Source organism: Dipodomys ordii, unplaced genomic scaffold (genome assembly GCF_000151885.1).
Source record: "Dipodomys ordii isolate 6190 unplaced genomic scaffold, Dord_2.0 Scaffold128, whole genome shotgun sequence".
Taxonomy (NCBI): Eukaryota; Metazoa; Chordata; class Mammalia; order Rodentia; family Heteromyidae; genus Dipodomys; species Dipodomys ordii.
This window is the reverse complement of record NW_012267344.1, coordinates 1,017,233-1,034,564: the sequence shown is the minus strand read 5'-3', so window position 1 is coordinate 1,034,564 and position 17,332 is coordinate 1,017,233. Positions and strand designations below refer to the sequence as shown.

The 17,332-nt window shown below is 54.6% G+C and overlaps 1 protein-coding gene across 1 annotated transcript; it reads right to left on the bottom strand.

Annotated features, from left to right (window-relative positions):
- Positions 1-4,188: 4,188 nt before the first annotated feature.
- On the bottom strand, positions 4,189-11,028 carry Tmie (transmembrane inner ear). The gene is made up of 4 exons (XM_013030291.1): positions 10,930-11,028; positions 8,005-8,122; positions 4,678-4,827; positions 4,189-4,289 (listed from the first exon to the last, which is right to left on the bottom strand). The coding sequence occupies exons 1-4, from the start codon at positions 11,026-11,028 to the stop codon at positions 4,189-4,191; spliced, it is 468 nt and encodes a 155-aa protein (XP_012885745.1).
- Between the last annotated feature and the right edge of the window lie 6,304 nt (positions 11,029-17,332).

Genomic DNA, 17,332 nt, shown 5'->3' with positions numbered 1-17,332 from the left:
TAAGTACTGGGGCTTGCACTCAGGGCCTTGGTGCTGTCCCTGAGCATTTCCACTCAAGGCCAGCACTCTACCACTTTGAGCCACAGCTCCACTTCAGGTTTTTGAGTGGTTCATGGGAGCTGAGTCTCATGGGGACATCTCTGCCCAGGGTGGCTTCGAACCCCGATCTTCCCATCTCAGCCTCCTGAGGGGCTGACAGGCGTGAGCCACCGACGCCCAGCTTCGCTCTTTCCTTTCCCTTGCCCCCCCCCCCTTCTTCCTGGCTTTTCCTAGCTCCAATGTGAACTACACCGTGAGGGTGGGGAGCCCGTGGCTTGATGAGGTCACGGAGAAGACGGCAGATGTGCAGGTGCTGAAGGTCCTCCGACACAGGAGGTACCGATCGGAGCGCTACTGGTCCTGGGTGGGTAGATCCCACAACATCGGCCTGCTCAAGCTCCAGCACACGCTCAAGTACAGCGACCACGTGTGGCCCATCTGCCTGCCGGGCCTGGAGTTCGAGGTGGAGGATAAAGCTGTGTGCGCTGTCACGGGCTGGGGCTATCCCAGAGCCGAAGGTGAGTCTCAGCCTCGTCTCAGCCTCCTCACAGCCAGGGAGGCCCTGGGGGAGACCGAGGACTTGGGTTAGAGGCCCAGGGATGTGAATTCTTCTGGTACAGTTTTGTTGTTGTTGTTGTTTTTAAATCAGTCGTGGGGCTTGAACTCAGGGCCTGGGTGCTGTCCCTGAGCTCTTTTGCTCAAGGTGAGCGCTCTACCACTTTGAGCCACAGCTCGACTTCCAGTTTTCTAGTGGTTCATTGGAGCTAAGAGTCTCCCGGACCTGCCCAGGCTTGGCTTTGAACTCTGATCTTCAGATCTCAGGCTCTCGAGTAGCTGGGATTGTAGTCTTTAGATATAAAATTGTGGATTTGTGTGTGGGAGGGGCCGCCTGGAGCTGGCTGTGAACAGTGATTCTCCCATGTCTGCCTACCAAGTAGCTGAGATTACAGGTGTGCGCTACTATGCCAGGCTCAAGACTTTATCTCAGTAGCTATGCCCAGCTGTTCCCCAAGACCAGCCATAGCATGAACCACAGGGGGAGGATTCATTGGCTCCTTGCAACTTTGGTGGGTAGGGGGCAGGTGATGGCTTTGCTTCGTAACTGTCATGTAGCACAGAAAGGAAGCCGTGGGGTAGGGGGGTGTGTGTGAGGGGGAAGTGGGGGGAAGATGGCAGAAAGTAATGGAGGTAAGACTTGGTCAACATCACAAGAGCCAAGGCTAAATGCAGCTTTGTTGCCCAGGCGTGTGGCCGCAGTTTCGAACCATTCAGGAGAGGGAAGTGGTCATCTTGAACAGCCGGAAGTGTGAGGACTTCTACCACAGGTCAGCCAGGATCCCGTCCCTGATTCGAATCATCACCCCACAGATGATCTGTGTCTCAGACATCAACAGAGAGGACTTCTGCTACGTGAGTACCTAGGCACCCCTTCGAGCTTGGCAGTGGGGTGCAGGAGGCAGAGAAGAAGGGTAGACAGGTCTTAGAAGTAAATGAAGGCTGGGCGCCATTGGCTCACGCCTGTCATCTTAGCTACTTGGGAGGCTGAGACCTGAGGATCACATTTCGAGGCCAGCCTGGGCAGGAAAGGCCACGAGACCCTTATCTCCAATGAACCACCAGAAAACTGGAAGTGGTGCTGTGGCTCAAGTGGTAGAACGCTTGCCTTGAGCTGAAGAGCTCAGGAACAGCGCCCAGCCCCAGAGTTCAAGATCCGCGACTGACCCCCCCCAAAAAAAAAAAAGTAAATGAAAATGCAAAGCCGAAGTTGGGGTGGAGACAGGGAGGAAGGGGCGGGGACTGCACGAAGAGCATTTGGAGGTGAGAGAGGAAATAGGAGACGTGGGAAGGGAAGGTGTCCTTTAACAGGGGAGGGGGGGCTGAGAGGGGCTCCCCCAAGGTCTGGAGCAAGAAGAACATGGGGGAGATACTGAGTCATGACCTTGACTCTACCCTCACTTTCTTCCCCCCGGCCCATTTTGTTTTGAGCAAGTCCTGGGGCTTGAACTCATAGCCTGGGCCCTGTCCCTGAGCTTGTTTTGCTCAAGGCTAGCGCTCTACCAACTTTGACCCACAGCGCCCTTTCTGGCTCTTTCTTTCTTTTTTTTGGGGGGGGGGATGGTTCCTTGGAGATGATTGTTGCAGGCACTTTCCTGCCTGGGGCTGACTTTGAACCTCTATCCTTGATCCTCACATCTCAGTCTCCTGAGTAGCCAGGGTGATGAGGGTGAACCCCCACCCCCAGGCCCTTGGCCCTTGGGTAACCTGCTGCCCCACCCCCTCTTCAGGAGAGCACGGGCGAACCCCTGGCCTGCAATGTGGATGACACCTGGTATCTGGTAGGCTTGGTGAGCTGGGGTGCGGGTTGCGAGAAGAGCGACTCCCCACCCATCTTCCTGAAAGTTTCCTCTTACCAGTCTTGGATCTGGGACCGTCTAAGTGGGGAGCCCCCGGCCCTGCCGGCCCCATCCAAACCCCTGCTCCTGGCTCTCCTGCTATCCCTTGGCCTCCTAGGGCGTCTGTGACCCCAGATCCATCCGGGGACTTACGCTTCTTATCCCTCCATTCTCCTCCTCCTCCTCCTCCTCTTCCCAGCTCTGAGTATGCCCTGTTCTCGGAGCCCAAGGCCGGGCAGGAGATGTTCCATTAAACATTTCGTTTCTTTCCATGTCTCTTCCTTTGTGGGTCTGGGGTGGGGGCGCCTCATTTTGTGTGTGTGTGTGTGGGGAAGAGACTCTGGATAGTTTATACCACAAAGTGTAGATTCCCTCCCCCTCCAAAAAAAGTTTGGGGGTGACGGCTCTTGCTGTATGCTGGCAGCCATGGTTACTGCTCTCAGGAGGCTGAGATCTGAGGATCCTGGTTCAAATTCAGCCTGGGCAGGAAAAATCTGTGAGACTCGAAGCAGAGCTGTGGCTCTCTGCTGGTTAGAGCACTAAGCTAGTGCACAAGAAGTTCAAGGACAGCACTCAGGCCCTGAGTTCGAGCCCCAGGACTGGCACCCCCCCCCAAAAAAAAGAAGAAAAAAAATCCAAGGATGAATTAGGTCAGGAGACTGGCTATGAGAAGGCACTCTACTTTATTTGCACTCCTACAAGATGGTTTTGGGGGCTGAGCAGGTGGCTCAGTGGTAGAGTGCTCACCTAGCATGCCTGAAGCCCTGGGTTCGATTCCTCAGTACCACAGATGCAGATCAAGCCGGCTGCTGGCACTATTGCCCTGTTCTCCTAAAGGGCACTGGAGATCAGAACTGAACTTCCTCTCTTCTTTTCCTTTCTTCTTTTTTGTACATCCAAGATGGAACTTGAACTCAGTACCTGATGCTTTGGCTCACTGCCTGGCGCTAAACCAAGGTAGAGAAACAATCCTGGGAGCTGGGAAGGTGGCTCAGTGGTAGAGCGCTCGCCTAGCACGCATGAAGCCCTGGGTTCGATTCCTCAGTACCACATCCACAGAAAAAGCTGGAAGTGGCGCTGGGGCTCAAGTGGTAGAGTGTTAGCCTTGAGCAAAAGCAGCTCAGGGATAGCGCCCAGGCCCTGAGTTCAAGCCTCAGAACTGGCAAAAAAAAAAAAAAATCTGGTACTAAGCCAGGTGCCGGTGGCTCAGACTGTCATCCTAACTACTCAGGAGGCTGAGATCTGAAACCTGTGGTTCAGAAGCAGCCGGGGCAGGAAAACCTGTGAGACTTTTTATCTCCCCAAAGCAGAGAAGTGGAGATGTAGCTCAAGTGGTAGAGCACCAAGCATGAGCAAAAAAGCCAAGTGTAAAGAATATAAGGCAGCTGGATACCAATGGCTCACGCCTGTCACCCTAGCTACTCTGGAGGCTGAGATCTGAGGATCGCAGTTCAAAGCCAGCCCAGGCAGAAAAGTCCCTGTGAGACTCTGATCTCCCATGCACCACTCAAAAACCACAACTGGTGCTGTGGCTCAAGTAGTAGAGGAACAGGGACCCATGGGAAAGGAGACTAAAAGATCAGACTCTGTGTAGTGTTGTCCCTGTCCTGGTTGGGCCTTGAGGATGTGGTCAGGGCCTCAGTTTCCCCTCTGATCACAGCTTTGGTGGATGAGCTCAGAGTCCAGATGCCGGCGGGTCGTGGTGAGGGCTTAGGCTCTGGGCTGGCCAGCTGCCAGGCTGACATCTTGGCTGCATTCATTTCTCTCCTTTCTTCTTTTTGGCTTCATTCTTCTCGTCTTCTTCGACTTTGATGGCCACCGTGTCCACGCTGTCCTTCTTCTTCTTCTTCTTCTCCTCTGTAAGGAGAAAAAAAAAATGTCACAGTGGTGACATTGCATCCAGGTTTTCTAAGTAGGAGGTCCTAAAACCTCTTCCATGGGGCCTTGAACTCAGGGCCCGGGCACTGTCCCTGAGCTCTTCAGCTCAAGGCGAGTGCTCTACCACTTGAGCCACAGCCCCACTTCCAGATTTGTTTTCGTTTCAGTGATTTATTGGAGAGAAGAGTCTCGTAGGATTTTCTTGCCCGGGCTGGCTTCAAACTGCGATCCTCAGATCTCAGCCTCCTGAGGATCTAGGGTGACCTGTGACCCACTGACACCTGGCTGGTTTCTGGTCGAAGAACAACCACAGGGTGATTCTGAGCAGCTGAACTGGGGGACTGGGTGGCCCAAGGATCTTCCTCACCTCCTGGGATTTCTGTGAGCTCGTTCAGTGGTGGTACGGTCTCCAGTTTGTCCGTGTACATCTTGGCTGCTTTTTTCTGGAGGTACCGGGCCTCGATCTCTTTTCGGGTACGAGGAACTCGACAGTTGAAGATACAGCACAAAGTGATGACTATAAAGAAGACATAGCAGGCTGGGCTAGAGCTGAGCTTCAGCTGGATTCATTTTGTGTGTGTGTGTGTGTGTTGGTACTGGGACTTGAACTCAGGGCCTTCGCTAGCACCCTCCCACGTGAGCTTACCCCCTCTCCCCTTCGTTTCAGGCTTTTTGTTTTTTCTTTTTGATGGTTAATGAAGAGTCTCTTGGACTTCCCTGCCTGGGCTGACTTTGAATGGTGATCCTCAGATCTCAGCCTCCTGAGTGGCTGGGATTACAGGTGTGAGCCTCAGCGCTCAATTCTTAAGTTGGAACTAAGGATGTCCTATGTTTATTTTGCATGGGTCCCAGAACTAGTTCATCCAATCCTGGTCCTAAAGGTCTTTCTCTAGACTCTTGGATGCCAGAGGACAAAGCGGAGGAAGGGCTTACATCATGGCTCTTAAGGACTGATGCTCAGCGTTTTCAACCCACACCTCTGGGTTTGTACCTTGTCCGTGGTAGGTTTCCTGTCCAAGGCTTCTGAGAGCAAAGCCAGAGCTGTCTCAGACATCCCTGGGGACGTGGCTGTGTCCCCTTTCAGTTTCCCTGAGGACAAGCCTGGGGCCTCTCTGGCGGGGAGAAAGAACTAGACCTTGTCCTGGGGTGTCGGTCTCAGAGAGAGACGATTATTCCAGGAGTTGGTTTTCCGGTGCCTAGCAGTCACACCCACACCCAGTTGGGCTCCGGGTATGCCTGGTTCTGGGCAGGGCAGGTTCTAGCTGAGGCTGGACTGAGTTTATTTTTCTAAGGCCCCCACAGTCTGACCACCTTGGCCCATGTCCAAGGAGAGCAATGTGGAACTGTGGGCCTGGTTTCTATTATAAATCAGATGACAGACAACAACACTTCCTGGCAGAATGCTGGGGAGTTAAAAGGAGGCCCAGGCAGGAAACGCTAGGCCTATTTTGGGGTGAGGGGTGGGGGATAGATCCGATCCATGTAGCGTGGTTGGAGCATCCTCTGGGATCATGGTGTGTATGTGTTTGTAAGCGCCAGTATTGGGGCTTGAACTCCGCTTTGTACTCTTCCCTTAGGTTTTTTTGGCTTAAGGCTGGTGAGCTGCCACTTTGAGCCACAGCTCCACTTTTGGCTTTTTTGTTTGTTTGGTGGTTCGTTGGCAATCAGAGTCTGGATTTGGATTATGATCCTCAGATCTCAGCCTCCTGAGTAGCTAGGATTATAGGTGTGAGCTACTGGTGCTCTTTTTGTTTTTTAGCCAGTCCTGGGGCTTGAATTCAGCTTCTTTTGCTCAAGGCTAGCACTCTACCACTTGACCCACAGCACCACTTCCGGCTTTTTCTGTATATGTGGTACTAAGGAATCGAACCCAGGGCTTCATACATACCAGGCAAGCACTGTACCGCTAAGCCACCTTCCCAGCCCCATGCTGCTAGATCTTTTTTGTTGTTGTTGTGGGGGGGGGCTTGAACTCTGGGCCTGGGTGCTGTCCCTCAGCACTTCAGTTCAAGGCAAGCGCTCTACCACTTGAACCACAGCACCGGTTTGCTGCTGATTCATTGGAGAGAAGAATTTCACAGATGTTCCTACCCGGGCTGGCTTTGAACCTCGATCCTCAGATCTCAGCCTCCTGAATAGCTAGGATGACAGGCGTGAGCCACCAGCACCCAGTTATGGTGCTAGATCTTAAATGCAAGCTGCATGGTCTCTATGCAGGGAAGATGATTCATGGGGCTTATCTGAGACCTCCTGTGGAAGCTGGGCTTCCTCTTGGCTGCTGGGCCACCACGCCCCTTGCTTGGAGTGCCTCTCCTCCCCCCCAACATGCCCCCAACTCTGCCTTAGCCCTCTGTGCCCGCTGCAGCCACCCCAACTCTCTCCCCCTCTTTTTCAACTTCCGACCTTCATTCCAACAGGAAGGCTGAGAGGTGTAGGCCAAGCCTTTGACTTTGCAACAAGAAATTCCCCAAAGCTGGTGGTGCAGACAAGTCATCCTAGCTACTCAGGAGGCTGAGATAAGAGGATCCTGGTTTGAAGGCAGGCTTCCCTCCAGTGAACCAGCAAAAAGCTAGGTAGGAGTGGAGGTATGGCTCAAATGGTAGTGGGCCAGCCTTGAATGGAAAAAAAATAGCTAAAGGACAACACCCAGGCCCTGAGTTCGAGCCCCAGTTGTGACAAAAACAAAACAAAACAGAGAGCTGGTGGCTCAAGCCTGTCATCCTAGCTACTCAGGAGCCTGAGATCTAAGGATCGTGGTTCAAAGCCAGCTTGGGCAGAAAAAAAAATCTGTGGAACACACCAGCAAAAAAACTAAATGGCTGGGAAGGTGGCTCAGTGGTAGAGCGCTTGCCTAGCCTGCATGAAACCCTGGATTCAATTCCTCATTACCACATACACAGAAAAAGCCAAAAGTGGGCGCTGTGGCTCAAGGGGTAGAGTACTAGCTTTGAGCAGAAACAGCTCAGGGACAGTGCCCAGGCCCTGAGTTCAAGCCCCAGGAAGGACTGGCTAATGAATTAATTAAAATTAGAGGTATCTCCAGCCTTGAGACAAAAATAAGAAGCTAAGAAACAGTGCTCAGGCCCTGAGTTCAAGCCCTAATGTTGGCAGAGAGAGAGAGAGAAAGAGAGAGAGAGAGAGAGAATAATGAAATACCCAGACCCCAGCAGAGGATAGGACTCTAAGCACATGGTATGTGACAAGACAGGACTGCGAGAGTCACATCTGCTGGGCATCTGGGGCGCGCCTCTGGGGTGAGGGGGGCCTGGTGGGGGCCCCCTGGGTGTGTGGAGTTTCTGAACTGGCTCCACTTCAAGAAAAGCTTTGGGGAGGCCAGCCAGAGGGAAAAATGACACGTCTTCGATTTTTAGCCCGGAGTCCCCTGTAATTACCGTAATTGCCCTGTGGCTGCCTCTTTGGGGTCCGGTTGAAAAATGTTTCGGGTCACCACTAGACTGTCAGCCATCCACACGGGGACTTTGTGTGTGGATGAGAAGGTGCCAGAAATCAGGATGGGGGCCTCTTGTGGGCGCGCGGCCTGTTTATACTGCCCGGAATTGCTGCTCCTGAGGTCCAAGGGTGGAGTTGGTTGTAAGGGAGTTGGAGGTGGAGGTTGGAAGGGGTGGGGGTTCAGGGGAATTTAGGGGGTACCGGGCCACGGGATGGGGGGGACGAGGGGGGTCTGGCTACTCACTGATGGATAGCACGAAGAGTGAAAAGATGCCCACGACGTGCCACAGCCGCATGTCCCAAAACACCACGGTCTCCTTGGTCAGTGGGGGGGGCTTGGGCTTGGGGGGGGCCGTGCTGGGCTAGTGGAGGGTCAGGAGAGAGAGAGGGAGAGAGAGTGAGCCAAGGCAGAGGCCAGGAATTTGGGGACCCAGCCCAAGAGAAGCCCAAGTGTCAATAAGGCCTCAGTCCTAGACTTGCAGAACTTCCTAACATAAATGTGTTTGATTTGGGGCCATTTCCATCACCAGCACCCTAGACCTTGGATTGATTGATTTGATTTTGGGCCAGGCCTGGGGCTTGAACTCAGGGCCTGGGCGCTGTCCCTGAGCTGCTTTTTGCTCCAGGCAAGCGCTCTACCGCTTTGAGCCACAGCACCACTTCTGGTTTTCAGGTGGTTCCTTGGAGATCAGAGTCTCACAGGGACTTTTCTGCCTGGGCTTGGCTTTAAACCACGATCCTCAGATCTCGGCCTCTTGAGTATCTAGGATGACAGGCATGAGCCACCAGCACCAGGCTTTCTTGGTTGGTTGGTTGTTTTTGTTTGTTTGCTCTAGGCTAGCGCACTACCCCTTTGAGCCACAGCGCCACTTCCAGCTTTTTCTGTGGATGTGGTACTGAAGAATCGAACCCAGGACTTCATGCATGCTAGGCAAGCACTCTACCACTAAGCCACATTTCCAACCCTCATTAGTTTTTTTTTTTTTTAAATTTGGTGACTCCAAAGTCATCTTTTCTAGTTATGAATAAAATGTTATGTTAAAAAAAGCCAGATGCCGGTCTATACACACACAGACACACACACACACACACACACACACACACACACACACACACACAAATGTCAACCACCCAAGCCTCCTCACTGCACACAGGTATCGGGAAGGAGGGTGTCTCAGAATCGAGACTAGAGACAAGACAAGGCCTGTGTTGCATTGGTGGATTGGTTTTTCCTCTCCCCTTTGTCCCCCTCATAAATTTGGGGGGCTCAGCCTCGCATGCTCTGTTCTCCTAGCAAAGACCAGAAGGCAGCCTCATAGCTAGGCCCAAGACCTGTCTAGAGATAGTATAATCCACCAGCGACACCTGGAGGCCAAGCCACGTAAATGCAGCTGTACACCAAATCACCTTCTACCTTTCAGCTTTGATCCTACTGTCTCAATCCACCCTGGGGGCGGGGGGAGGGCAGGGAGGGGAATCGGGAGTAGGGGGGGGCATATGTCCCCACTTGGGGAGTTTTGAAGGCTGTGATCTTGATCTTGTCCTGAGGGGACATGACTTTTCTGCACTTCCTGGAGATATGACCTCATCCAGGAGATATGACCTTGTCTCAAGTGACTAGGAGACTTGACCTTGTCCTGGGTGTCTGAAGGAGACACAGCCCCCTGCCCGGAGAGCCTTAGAGGACACAGTCCAGGTGTTTTCAAGGAGACATCGACCTAATGCACGTGGTCCTATGGTATGGTATCTGAGTGACACGTGTTCCGATCAGAAGAGAATGTCTGTCACCAAACGTGGCTGATCGGGAAGGGTGGGGGTCAGGGTGGGCGCAGGTGGCTCACACCTGTCATCCTACCTGCTCAGGAGGCTGAGATCTGAGGATCACAGGTTCCAAGCCAGCCTGGGCAGGAAATAGTCTTATCTCCAATGAACCACCAAAAAGCTAGCAAACAGAGGTGGAGTTCAAGTGGTTGAGCGCACCAGCATTGGTTAAGAGAGCTATAGCACAGTGCCCCAGACCCTGAATACAGCCCTAATGATGGCCCAGGTGTACACACACACACACATTTCCTTGGAGCCTCAGTTTCTCTACCTGTATAGCTGGGGTGGGGTAATTCTAAGAATCCTGGGATTTCTCATTCTACCCAGCTTGAGAACAGAATAAGCAAGAACTCCCCCCCCACATTGTCCCCAGGAGATAGGGGGGAAAGGGGGTGGCTGGACAGATGGCTCAGTGGTAGAGCGCTCACCTAGCATTCATGAAGCCCTGGGTTCGAGTCCTCAGTACCACATACACAGACAAGGCTGGAAGTGGCGCTGTGGCTCAAGTGGTAGAGCGCCCGCCTTAAGCTGATAGAGCTGAGGGACAGCGCCCAGGCCCAGAGTTCAAGCCCCACGACTCGCAAAAAATACAAATACAAATAAATAAAACTGACTTGATGATCGCTCCTCGCCCTTCCCCCAACACCCCCCTAGCTCCGTTTCTACACCCAGGGGTTCAACTCTATTCTATGAGGTTCCAGCCAGCTCAGCTCTCCTTACGGAGACACTGGAGCTGACATCAGATGCCTGTGGCCTCCTGGTCTTACCTCCCTCCATTCCCCCCCCCCGCCCCCCAGCCTGGGCCAGCCACCCTGGGGTGCAGGATTCTATTCTCATGTCCCCAGATCTAGCTCAGAGGTTTCCCCCCATAAAGAAGAGTTTGGCTCTGTCTTATCTTGTCCTGTCCTAGAAACTACTTCCCAGAGTCTCCCTGGAAGCCTTTCTAGAATTTCTGCCTCCTTTCTTTTTTTTTTGGTTGGTCGCTGAGGGACAGCGCCCAGGCCCCGAGTTCAAGCCCCACGACCGACCAAAAGAAATACACAAACAAATAAATAGAGACTAGATGATTGATAGGGGTTGTATCTGCCATCCAGGACTGGGGTCCCCCGTTGGACTGAACCCCTTAGATCTGAAGACGTATCTCCCTCTCCCAGCAGACTTAAGATTCCCCCCATCAGATCAGAGAGGAGCAAGTAAGCACTAAGTCCCACAGAGCCTGGGGGTGGGGGTGGGGGTTAGGGGGACCGGCTGTGTCAGCCCCCTAGAGGGTCAGGTCTCCCCGGATCCTCTTCCCCTGTCCCCACTCTTCCCTTCACCCCCCTTCCCCCTCCCTCCCTCCCTGCCTCACCTCCACCAGCTGTGCCGCTGCCACCCCTGCCAGGCAGGCCCCCAGCATGGCGCTGCCCAGAGCCCAGAGCTGCCTGGAGTCTGGGCCTGGTCCGGCCATCTTCCCACTGTGGGTCAGGAAGGGATCAGAGGGGCGGGTGTTCGGCTGGAGCTGCAGGGCGGGCTCCCGCAGTGGGGACCCCTGGCAGGTGATGAGGAAAGGGAGGAGTCAGTATCATTAATTCATCATGGGGGTGTTAGGTTCCTCTTCAACATCCTGCTCCTGGTGTGGGTGTGGGGGGAGGGACAGGGAGGAGAGGGGCTGATCAGACTCCTCCTCTCCTTGGTGATCAGACTCCAAGCTCCACCCCCTTTGAGATGGGGGGGAGAGAGAGAGAGACAGAGAGAGACAGAGAGAGGACAGGTGAAAGGTAAAACCCTTCTTCATCAACAGGTTTCCCCTTTCCAGTCTTCTTCCTCACTCCGGCCTCAGTTTCTCCTGGTGGATCCAGGGGGAGAGGATGGAATCTACTGACCTCAAAAATAAGACTGGACTTGGATGAAGGGGATGGTGGGGGGGGGGCGGGGGGAAGGCGGGCCCAAGCAGGTGGTTGCTATGGTGACCAGCGTTCAGGGATGGATGTCCAGGGATTTCTGAGCTGGCTTCCTGCCCGGAGATGGCCCTGGTCACTGTGGATACCAGAGCTGGAGAGAAGGGGAACTGGTGTGCAGGGGAGGGCAGAATCCAAGCAGCCTGCCTGCAACCGGGGTCGGGGAAGGTTCTTGAAAGATCCAGAAGCTTCTGCCAATCCAGTGAGGGCTGCTGGAGGGGCTGTGTTCTGATCCTACCCACTTAGCTTCTGCCCCAGTCCGAGCCTTGACCTGATTTGAGTTTAAGCTTTGGCTTCCCTCCTTTCCTTCCTTCCCTCCCTCCCTCCCTCCCTCTCTCCTTTCCTTTCTCCTTCCTTCCTCTTTCCTTCCTTCCTCCTTCCTTCCTTCCTTCCTCCCTCCCTCTCTCCCTTCCCCTCTCTCTTTTCTTCCTTCCCCTCCCTCCCTTATTTCCTCCCTCCCTGTTTCCTTTCTTCTTCCCTCCCTCCCTTCCTTTCTCTCTCCTTCCTTTCTTCCCTCCCTCCCTCCCTTCTTCCCTCCCTTTCTCTCTCTTTTCTTCCTTCCTCCTCCCTCCTCCCTCCTCCCTCTCCCCCCCCTCTCTTTCTAGTACTGGAGCTTGAACTCAGAACCTAGAACCTTGGCACTGTCCCTTAGCTTTTTTTTTTTTTGTCACTGATAGGGCTTGAACTCAGGGCTGACCTTTTTGCTCAAGGCTAGTGCTCTACCACATTGAGGCACAGGACCACTTCTGATTAGCCACCTAAAACTGGAAGCGGAGCTGTGGCTCAAGTGGTAGAGCACCAGCCTTGAGAAACAAAACAAAACAAAACAAAAACTAAGGGATGCTAGCATCAGTGGCCCACACCTGTCATCCTAGCTACTCAGAGGCAGATCTGGGGATCATGGTTCAAAGCCAGCCCTGGCAGGAAAGACTGTGAGACTCTTATCTCCCATGAACCGCTCAGAAAACCAGAAGTGGGGTGTAGCCTAGGCTGGCTTCAAACCATGATCTTCAGATCTCAGTCTCTTTGAGTAGCTGGGATTACAGGCGTGAGCCACCAACCCCTGGTCTGCTTCGGATTCTTATCAGGTTGTCTTAGACTCTGCCCATACCTAGCTGTGTCCATGAAGCCCTAGCTTAATGGGAGCAGAAGCTCTGGATTCTAGGCCAGACTTCGGCCAGATTCTCTTCCAAACAGTTTCCCCTCCCTGCCTGGTGATGGACACTGGCCTACAAGAGACCGCTTGTCCCTCTATTTTTAGCTCCTGTGAGTTTCCTGTAGGGACCCAATTCAGTCTCCAGGGTCTCGGGGTGGGGAAAATCACAGGCCAGGCGCTGGCAGCTCATTCCTGTCATCCTAGTCACTTGGGAGGCTGAGATGTGAGGATCAGGATTTGAAGCCAGCCTAGGGAAGGAAAGTCCAGGAAACTTCTATCTCCTGTGAAGCTGGGGTTCATGGCACTGTGGGCTTAGCCTGGAGCAGGGGTGGGGTGGAGGGAGCTAGAGAGCCACTGAGACACAGTGGCTGAGGCTGAACTTGAACTTGTTGGCCATAGGCCCAGCCAGGAATAGCTCAGGGGCTAGGCCCGATCTGGGCAAGTGTGAGCCGACGCTTGTGTGCCAAGATACTGATGTGTAGGGGATTGTGCTGTGTTCTGCTTTCTGATCGTCTTAATGTCTCCAGAATCACAGATGCCAGCCAGGCACCGGTGGCTCACGCCTGTCATCCTAGCTACTCGGGAGATCGTGGTTCAAAGCCAGCCCGGGCAGGAAAGTCCATGAGAGACTCTTTATTTCCAGTGAGTCACCAGAAATCTGGAAGTAGCGCTGTGGCTCAAAGTGGTAGAGTGCTTGCCTTGAGCAAAAGAGCTCAGGGACAATGCCCAGGCCCTGAGTTCAAGCCCCAAGACCACAGTGGGGGAAAAAGTATGTCTGTGTCCAGGAAAGGTGTAGCATAGGGGACCCATCAGTTTGTTCAATAAATTGCAGTCTACGTGGTACCGGTTAGCTTACACAGGCCTACATTCTCTGACCTTGGGGTGGCTTGTGTCTGTAAGGCTTATTATACTCATTTATAAGGGACTAGGGGGTAGCTGTGGTTTGCAAAGGATCAAGAGCAGGTTGACCCAGTAAAGTCAGTTTTTTGAGCACTCTCGGGAACCCTGAGGCCCTTACCTGGTCCCTAGCCAGGAAGAAAGAGAAAGGTTGGGCAGATCTTGCTCCATTCTGCAGATAATAAAACTGGTTTTCCAGCCAAGCAGCCACTGGTGGCTCCTGCCTGTCATCCTAGCTACTCAAGAGGCTGAGATCTGGAGGATTTTGGTTTAAAAGCTATCCCAGCAGGAAAATCTGGGAGACTCTTTATTTCCAATGAACAGCTCCAAAGTTAGAAGGGGGGGTCTGTGACTCAAATGGTAGAGCCTCAGCCTTGAGCAAAAAAGGAAATAAATTAAGAGATAGTACCAGGCCCTGAGTTCAAACCTTAGTACTGGCACAAAACAAGGAAACAAAAAAAACCCCACCAGCTTCGCAATGTTCATAAACTTGCAAGTGGCGCTGTGACTCAAGTGGTAGAGTGTTAGCCTTGAACAAAAGAAGCTCAGGGACAGTGTGCCCTGGCCCTGAGTTCAAGCCCTGGGACTGTAAAACACACTCCCCCCTCCCCCCGCCCCAATCTGTCTTGATCAGCCCCCTGCTTCACCAGCAACTGGGTTACAGAAAGGTTTTTTGTTGTTGTTGTTGTTACTTATTTTTGTTTTATTTTATTTATTTTTTGCCAGTCCTGGGGCTTGAACTCAGGGCCTGATTTCTGAGTCACTGTCCCTGAGCTGCTTTTGCTCAAGGCGAGCGCTCTACCCACTTGAGCCACTGCACCATTTCCAGCCTTTTTTGTGCATGTAGTGCTGAGGAATTGAACTGCAGCATCAATGCATGCTAGGCAAGCATGCACTCTACCACTAAGCCACCTTCCCAGCCCTACAGTAAGGTTTTATGACCATGTGTCCTCTGTATCCCCCCAAATCCTACACCTCTGACTGCCCAGGGACCCCCCAATATCTATTAGTGCCCTACCACTTGAGGCAGCAACACAAGAGAGCTTCTATCGAACCGTGCCCTTTTCCTCCAGCCAGCCGGGACCTTAGATCTTTCCAGCACCCCTTTTCCAAGGTGGCCCGGCTGGGTTGCAAGAAACCGATCCAGCCTCAGGCTCTGATCTCAAGGTCACACAAACAGGAGTGGCAGCCACCCAGGGGCATTCGGCTTCAGGGTTGTGGGGTGACCTCGGTTGAATCCTCTGCCTCGCAAGTGGCATAAAAAAAAATCCACCTGGGGTCGAGCTGGGAGACTGATCCCAAATGGACCACCAAGATCATGGTGTAGTCTCCCCGTCCCCCCTACCCCCCCCCACCCCGCACACCGGTCCCAGGGAGCTTCATGCACACCTAGCGGGGGCCGTTGCACCCCGGGCTGGGAAACCTGAGCCTGGCAACTCCATCTCAGCCTAGCACCGGCTCCCCACCGAGCTTGATGAAAGCCAGGAGCACCGCGTCCCGCCGCCACCGCCTCCTCCTCCTCCCCTAGTCCAGGACTGGGCGTGGCCAGTTGATAAAGGCGTGGCCGCTCCGCAGGGGTGTGGCCCGGAGGGAACGGGTGAAGCCAATAGGAAGCGTGCGCGTACTTGGGGAGGGGGTGTGGCCAATTGGGCCCTTAAGTGAAACCAGTGGCGAAGGATGGGCGGAGCCAGTGGGACGGAGGAGGGGCCATCGGGAGGGGGCTGCCAATGGGAATGGACGTAGTCTACTGAATGGGGAGGGGCCAGTGGGAAGGGCGTGGCAACTCGGGAGGGGCGGCCAATGGGGAAGGGCTTGATCTGGAAGGCTGGGACCAGCTGAGCGGGGGAAGGCGGAGAGGTGTGTGTGGGGGGGAAGGCAGAGGGAAGGGCGTGGCCACTCGGGAGGGGCGGCCAATGGGAAGGGGCCAGTGGGAAGGGCGTGGCCACTCGGGAGGGGTGGCCAATGGGAAGGGCGTGATCTCCTTGGAGGGCTGGGACCAGCTGAACGGGGGAAGGCGGGGAGGTGGGGGGGCAGAGGGAAGGGCGTGGCCACTCGAGAAGGGCGGCCAATGGGAAGGGCGTGATCTCCAGGAGGGGCGTGGCCAGCCTGGGGTGGGCGGGGCGGACACGGAGCCGGCGCAGCGCGGGGTGCCGCGCGCAGAGCGCCGCTCAGCTCAGGTAGGAGGAGTGGGCGCCCGGGGGTGGGGGAGGTGCACGGGTGGGGTACGGGGGGGAGGGTCGCGATCCCCAGCCCCGCGGGCTCGAGTCTGAGCACAGTCTCTGATCCCCCCCCCTCCTCCTCCCCAGTCCTTCCACTCTAGAGCCCGGGCACTTGCAGGATAGCTGGGCTGGGTTTGGGGGGGGGGAGTGTCGGGGAGGGGTGTCGGGGGGGGGTACGGGCCTCACACCCGGGGGTGGGGAGCGCTGGGTCAGGCGAGGCAGCCTGGAAGAGGGGATGACCCGTGGGTTGTCAGAGCCCCCCAAAAAAAGGTTGCGATGCTCTCCCCCCCAGATTAGGAATCGTGTAGAACCCTCCCCCCCCCGCACCACCACCCCCAAATAAAGATCCTTGGCATCTGAGACAGAAAACCCCAGTAGACTGAAGAAAGGGAGCAGGAGAGGGGGAGACGTCTGGGATCCCAGAGGGACAGGGAGTAGGTGGGACCCCCCCTCCCCCCTTTGCAAGCTGGGGGGGGGGGAGGTGTTTTTCCACTCTCCACTGCCCATACTGGATGCTGGCGAGGCCTCCAGGGCCGCCCAGAATAAAGGATCTTTAGTGACAGTTTGACCAGGAAATAATCAGAGTTACCAAGACAGAGGTGAGGGCTGAGGGGGTGAGGGGTGGCGTGGGGGGGCTGAATTGCAGCCTGGGAGGGGAAGAGGAGGCCCCTCACCTCTGTATGTGTGGTTTGGGGGGGGGTGTCCCTGTCCAGGAGTAGCGTCATGTGACCAGAAGGCTCTGGAATGCAGTGATGACGGTGTAGATGGGCACAAAGTGGGGGGGGGGTTGCGGGAGACACAGTAGCTGATTCACCTGTGCAGGCCACAACCGGCCACTTCTGTCAGGGGGCCCCGCCCCTGGCAAGCATGTCTGCCTGCCAGTAAACTATGTGCCAGGAACTTTCTGGGGTGCCTGTCGTGTGACTCACAGGGCTGCTCTGAGCGACCGGTGCTCAGCACCCAGGTTGTGTGTTCCTGAAGTCAGTATGTATCAGGGGTGAGGGTGGGTGCTGGGGCTTGAACTCAGGGCCTGGGAACTGTCCCTGAGCTTCTTTGGCTCAAGGCAAACACTCTACCACTTGAACCACAGCACCACTTCTGGCTTTTTTTTTAAATTTTATTTTTGGTGGTTCATTGGAGAGAAGAGGCTGGCTTTGAACCACGATCCTCACATCTCAGCCTCCTGAGTAGCTGGGATGACAGGCGTGAGCCACCAGCTCCTGGTCCTGGTCCCTTTCTACAGTTTTGAGAGGCGACTGGAGTAGCTGGAGAAGTTCTTTTCTAGTAGAATCCTCATGTCATCAGGAGGTGATGAAATCCCAGAGACCCGAGGCGTGACAGGGCTGGGAAACCTCTCCTGTGGGCATAGCTCACAGGAGGTTCAAAGCCGTGGGAACAGACTTGCTGCTCTATCTGTTTCTGGAATCATAGGGGTGTGTGTGTGTGTGTGTGTGTGAGATCCTGACCTCTTGCCTGGACTGTTGTCTCCCATCTGTGTCCCCCCCCCCCCAGTGGCTACAGCCAGAGGTCCAACTATTTCCC